Genomic DNA, 6,781 nt, shown 5'->3' with positions numbered 1-6,781 from the left:
AGCTGTTGTCGGTTCTTTCGTTAGGTTGCTGACGTCATATGCCGGCATGGCACTCGCTAAATGACGTCAAATCTGAACATTTGTTTGTAACGAAGCGGAATTTCGACCGGCGTATGAGATTTGCAGCGCGTCAAATATGAGTTTGGAAATGGATTTGTTTGGGAACAATTTGTAAATAGAAATAGCTTCAAAGAAAAGAGAGAAAAACTTGGATGAGGAGTGTTTTTTCCATGAGCTTCTCATCCTTTCTTTCTTCCTTGACCCGGCTCCACTCCCGAGGGCAGATCTCGGCTCTCTCTCCCCCCCTTCCGACGGCGTGGCAGATCCGCCGCCGTCCATGGCCGCCGCCGCCGCCCCCCTCCTCCTCCTCCTCGTCGCCGCCCTCCTCCTCCCGGCCTCCGACGCCATCTACTGCGACGAGGACGACTGCTACGACCTCCTCGGGTAAGCCCCCTCCCCGTCGCCTATCCCCTTCTCGCTTCCTCCGCTCAGCCCGCCGTCTTCTCACGGGTGCTCGCGTCGGCAGGGTGAAGCAGGATGCCAACGCGTCGGAGATCAAGAAGGCCTACTACAAGCTCTCCCTCAAACAGTGAGCTTTTTCTCCATCCCCTCCCATCCCCTTCCCTTGTTTCCCGCCCCGGACAAGATCCCTGACCCATTTCTTGGGGATATCTTGCGCTTGTGCAGCCACCCGGACAAGAACCCCGACCCGGAGTCCCGCGCGCTCTTCGTCAAGGTCGCCAATGCCTACGAGGTATCTGTCTATCTGCCCGAATTAAGAGCAATTGGCGACCTTGTTTTGCTCCCTTATTACAGCTCTGCATCTCCTGCTTCTGATTATGTATACCCAAGACCTGTTGCTCGAATTCCATGTGTTAATTGGTTTTTATCGTGCGTCATCTTTTCACAGGTTCGCCGGTATGTTTACAGAATTCACTCACTAATCTTGCACAATTCAGTATAGCCACTACCAGAGTGAAAAAACAAAACAGCGTGTATGCATAGCCATGCCTAGGCGCTCGTGTTGCCCAGTATCTTTTGGTCAAATTCCATGTATTACCTGCCGCGTATTGCGCACGGCCTTTTCGCTTGTTCGCCAGTATATTTACAGAATTCACTCATTAGTGTTGCACAATTCAGGAAAGTGGCTACCTGAGTGAAAATAAAATACAGCCCCTATGCGTCCACTTAAGCGTGCCAACAACGTAACGCTTAGCGCTTAATCGTGCTTGGCATGCGCTTAGGCAGGATGGGCACTAGGCAGTGGCATAGCACACACAATTAATGCCTACCCTTTTTTCCCCTTTGCCACCACCTCTTCCGGAAGAAAAAGTTTAACACAGTTACTGCTGTGAAACTAGCTGCTCTAAGGGCTGCCTGGCATGCGACGGCGTGGTCGTGTACACTAGTTTAGGCCATCAAGCATGTAGTTGGAGGCTTGGAGCTCACTGAAACTTTTGCTACGAACACGTTTCTTTATTCAACTGTGCCCTCCAATTCGTAGTTCCACCTTAAAGTCTGTAGTTTCCATATGTAATTTGCAGTATGCATTGAGTTATTATTATTCTTGCATGGAGAAACTGAGCTATTTCATCATTTAGGTTGTTAAACTTATGAAGGGTTTCATTTCACGGAGCACATTGATGTTGTGTTGACTGCTGTTTACATCTGCCCTGTTCAACATGACAGCTATTTCCCTAATATCGCACTTCCAGTTCTGTTTGGTTCTTGAGTGTTTCTATATTTTTATTTATCAGATACTCAAAGATGAAGAAACTAGGGAGAAGTATGACTATGCTGTTGCACATCCAGAGGAGGTAAACCTTCATTCCCTTGTCTGGCTTCAGCATGCCAAATTGCTTCTGTTTATCTACCTTAAAAAAAAACGCCTGGTTACTCTTTGTTAGATTTGGCTTCATGGCCATTAGTCATTCGGTATGTATAGTCTATCTGTACACTTGTGATGCTAAGGAAAAAAATTATAGAACGTATCTAGTGAATACTTTTTGGTTTGATCTGTGGACCACACACTCTTTTTATTCCCCTATATGGGACTTGGAAGTTGTTTCTGATCTAAATCTTATGATTTTTACTTTTTATTCATTGAATAGGGGATATTATAGATGAAAAACTAAATACATGGTTGACATTCTACCTTCAGTTCTGGAATGTGCATAAAGAATGAATGTTGGTAATTCCACATGAGAAATATCTGTAAAAGAGTAGACTGTGAGCTGACAGATAGATGCTAATCAGTAGCCATTGCACAGCTTGACATACATTCTTATATTCTTATTGGTGCATTGCGTGGCTGCAAAATTTACCTAACAAATGAAATATCCGGAGCATGACTGATGAAGAATATTCATACCGACTGAAAATTGCGTCAAGATATGCTACTTGGTTGCCAAATAAAGATACAGAAAAAACAGTTTGCCTACTCAGAATAATCAGTGCTAGTACGTGAAGTATGTATGTTTCTAGGCTGGCATAAGTAAATCTAACAAGATGCACTTTGTCTTCTCTACTCATCCAGACTGAAACGTGAAAACTTGTCTTATTGTTTACTGTGGGAAAGTCCACTTGTTTGGTTATGCAGAGTTCAGATGGGAAAAAGATAACACTCATGAGACAAAAGTTGTACATGCGAGCATGATGCTAATATAGGCGAAAATAATGCATTTATACAAATATGTTCCGTCAGATACCCACACCATGTCTATTCATAGTAGCTTGTTTGATAGATCGGACAAGTTTTCCATATATTAGATAGTATTGATAAGTTACTGACATTGTTTTGGCCGCCTGGTCTGCTCTTCCTTTCAACTGAACACTGTTAAATATTGATTTTGTTGACATCATTTCAGTTCTTCTACAACACTGCTCAATACTACAGGGCTTACTACGGATATAAAACGGTTAGTTTTCTCTATTAATGATATGTTTAATAGCAATGCTCTGCATCATTCATATATACTACTGCAGCTAACTCTCCTCCTGTTTGTGACAGGATACCCGTTCTGTGTTGGTTGGCCTTCTTTTAATTGTGTCAGCATTCCAATACATAAACCAGTTGACATCATATAGTCAGGTATGGATATGGAACAGAAAGGCAAAAGTAAGCTTGTGGGACTTTAGTCTGCTGTTCTGACTGGCTGCTTATGAACCAAATGATCAACATAAACATTTTGTTATGTCGTTGAATGTCAGCATAAACATAAGATTATGTATTGTTTTCTCCATTTATGTGATGGAAAGACGACTACATGTTTTTAGCATAACAATATATCTTGCGTTTTTGTTAACAACAACGCACATTGAAAGTGTGCTGCATTTGTTTCAGGCCATCGCAAGCGTAAAGCAAACTCCTGCCTACAGAAATAGGTTGAAAGCATTGGAGTTTGAGCGAACAGGAGGAATTTCAAGCAAAAAGAAGGGTAACAAGCAGATGGACAAGTAAGAATGACATCTAATGAGTTTAAATTTTGGGCTGAAATTTTCTATCTGAGAATTTGAAGGCTGCTTTGGTTTGCACTACCCAGTTCCATCTTTAATTTACATTCAAATGAGATATTAAAGTTTATTGGAAATATTGTGTACATGCTGTTGGTAATATTTGAGCAACCTTGATAGATTCTGTTGCCTGTTTAGGTTGTTTATCCTTTTAGAAACTAAATTGTTTAGAAAGATACATACTTTTACAAGTAGGCTTTCCTTTTTTTGATACTACTATTAATGATACAATTTCCTTATTAACCATTTTGCCGCATATCACTTGTGTTGGCTTACTATGACTGGCCATAATAGTGTCGTTTGATTGTTTCTCATGTAGAAAGGTTGAAGATGAGCTTACAAATGAAGTCGACTTGCAAATTCAGGGAGTTCAGAAACCTTCTGTGTGGAATCTCTGTGGTGTCCAATTGATACTTCTGCCTTACTTAATTGGCAAGGTCAGTTCATCTCTGGTAGACTGTCTTGAACAGTATAAATTGCAAATGGCACACCTAAGGTTTCAACTCTTTGTAAATAGCTGCATGAGGTTTGAAACGTACCGGACGCATGTTGAAGTTAACTGTATACTTTTTTTTTTTGGCAGCTGCTTATTTGGCAGATTTGCTGGTTTTGGAGATACCGGGTAAAGAAATCACCATATGCATGGGAGGATGCTTGCTATTTGACTCGGACATCCCTTAGGATGCCTGCCGGCACATGGCAAAATATTGGTAATTACCACCGTAGTATTTTGTCATACCATATTACTTCTTGGTCAGCCCTCTTTTGGGATTGTGAAATATTGTGCCTTTTCCTTTCCAATCATCATTGCAATTTTATACCAGATTCCTTCCAGTTTTCAGATACAAGCTATAATATATTGTAGTGGATATTTGTTTTTAGTTATGATGCTAACTAATCCAAGTAAGATGTACACCAAGTAGTCAAAAAAATAGTTGAATTGTCAAAAGAAGTGCACCTTTTCTTTTCTTGTTATAGAAAACACAAAAAAGCTTTGAACCTCGATGCATTGATAGAAAGATAAGGTTATTTAAAACCATGAGTCGGCTGGTTACAACCACGACACCCAATGGACAAGGTGACACCTGTATGAACATGGAGATTGGGCATGACTAGGTACATGTAATCTGCCTGTCAGGCATGTATAAGAGCTGTGGTAGCTTGTCCAATTCGATGTTTCAACAAGAACACAGATGCTTGAAGGACTATCCATCCGTTCATTGTAGTCTGGCAGTGTAGTAGTGCCAATGTCCCACTGGTCGAACTGAGAGTTGCTGGTTGAACCAAACAGTAATGCGTAGCTATGGATGTAATTTTTTGTAGATAGACGTTCTTTGCTGTGTCACCGAGCGAGTGCACCGTTATTTCCGAGTTGAAAATCCATTAGCGCTGACAGATGATCATATATCTTGTGTGTTTCAGATGAGTTCACCAAGAAGGATCTCGTGATGAAGCGCCTCTGGGAGAAGGCCAACATGGAGAGGCACATAGCGGAGGCGAGAAGAGGATCGAAGCAGCGTAGAAGATAAAGCTTGTAGGCAGTCCAATTTTGACTGAAGATTACGAGATGAGGCTGTCTAACAGCATGTCATGTAGGAGGACAACAACATACCCGAGTGGGAGTGGGAAGCGGGAAGCGAAGGCATACATGAGTCAGGCCTGGGTTGGTCGACCCGTAAACATGGGACATTGATACTGAAGAAACATAAGATACAGGGGATTCTTTTACCATGTCGTACACCGTGGAGTGGATGTATTAATGATAACATTCCTTACGTCTATTTTGATTCTATAGATACATCTACTTGGATGCTATTTACATGTCTCCATTCTTGTCTTGGATGCTATTTGGATTCTATAGATACATCTACTTGAATTTGATGGAGCGGAACTGATTTTGATGGAGCAGAGTGGTCCCAAATAGGCAACTGCGACCTATTTGACGCTTGGTTGGCTGGCTGGCTTCTCTCGCGCGTGGGGTCAGACAGGAGTCTGAAGGGTCACGCAGATGCCTGTCTGGAGATTCAGTTTAGTTTCCTAGATTCAGTCAGTTTATTACTCAAGATTCAAACCCATCCGTAGGTAGGTGGTGCAGTATATATTGTATTATTGAATCAGCAAAGACGAGATCGGATTGCAGCCTAGCTGTGGTAAAAATAAATTTCCTCTCTTGTTGAGCTGATTCCTTCGGTTGAGTGGTTCCAAGCGACCTCGCTCAACAACTCAACTGAATCGAATCGAAGTGATTGCTTTTTTGTAAGATCTAGGGGTCTGTTAATTTCTTGGGATGTCATCTTCTTACAGTCTGACCCCACCTATCAGAAAGTGATTAAATGCTTCAAATCATCCGATCGGTGTATTTTGCAAAAACTTTACCAGAAACGCGATCGCTTTCACAATAATTGGGAACTAGATGGTTTTCTATAAAAAAGGGCGTAAATGTGATGGTTTTATGCTTCTTACTCGTAGATCTATAAATTTTCAAAACTATGTCACATGGCAATTTAATTTTTTTTTATCAATTAGCACGACAGTTTTATGAATATTTAAGAGGTGACATTTTTTATTAACAGGTGAATTTTTTAATTATTAAGACATGATAATTTTAATTATTAAGAGATGTCATTTTCTATTTCTGAATAGCTACAACCCATTAGCTATTTTTTCTAGACATGCAAGTACGTCACATGAACAACTCATGCATGTAAGTCGTATAATATTATTTTTTTATTACTCTATGCATGCAAGCACCACATCATTAATTCATATATGTTACTCTTAAGTTACTTTTTACATTAGATTTTGTATTAATAATATGTGTGTTGGTCGCATGTAGTTCACACTCACATTTTTGTTAAAAATGACATTCTTTTTACTGTATTTTTTTCTCTTTTATACTCTTTATATTTTATTTTCATTTGTAAGCTTGCATTCGCTTCTCATAAGTTATAAATGTTTTTTTTAACAACTTTCATGTTTCTTTTATCAAGTTCCCGCAGCAAGCCGTCGGGCATCATCTTTTTGATTATTATGAAGAGATGGCATTACCATTTCCATTTGCATCACATGTGACATGAGACATGCTTAGACGAGCAAACTAGATACTGAGTTCTACGTGGAACATTTCATAGATGGATATTAGCTGACATACATAAGCATGGAGACCATCAGCGAGCAGCGATGAACGAAAGGGGGGAATCTCTCTAGTACAGCCCACGGAGATATCATGGCATCCTCTCTCGTCATAAGATTAGTGAATAATCGTGTT

General features: G+C 40.6%; 1 protein-coding gene across 1 annotated transcript; it reads left to right on the top strand.

Moving 5' to 3' along the window:
* The first annotated feature begins 216 nt into the window (after positions 1-216).
* On the top strand, positions 217-5,398 carry LOC123442335 (dnaJ protein ERDJ7). Its single transcript, XM_045118341.1, has 10 exons — positions 217-444; positions 527-589; positions 688-754; positions 1,758-1,817; positions 2,868-2,918; positions 3,011-3,091; positions 3,344-3,456; positions 3,833-3,950; positions 4,097-4,223; positions 4,936-5,398. Exons 1-10 carry the CDS (start codon positions 338-340, stop codon positions 5,040-5,042), a joined length of 894 nt encoding a protein of 297 aa, XP_044974276.1. The 5' UTR covers positions 217-337; the 3' UTR covers positions 5,043-5,398.
* The last annotated feature ends 1,383 nt before the right edge of the window (positions 5,399-6,781 follow it).

The sequence above is a fragment of the Hordeum vulgare genome, chromosome 3H (assembly GCF_904849725.1).
Source record: "Hordeum vulgare subsp. vulgare chromosome 3H, MorexV3_pseudomolecules_assembly, whole genome shotgun sequence".
In the NCBI taxonomy this organism is placed as follows: domain Eukaryota; kingdom Viridiplantae; phylum Streptophyta; class Magnoliopsida; order Poales; family Poaceae; genus Hordeum; species Hordeum vulgare.
This window is presented reverse-complemented; position numbering and strand designations above follow the sequence as displayed.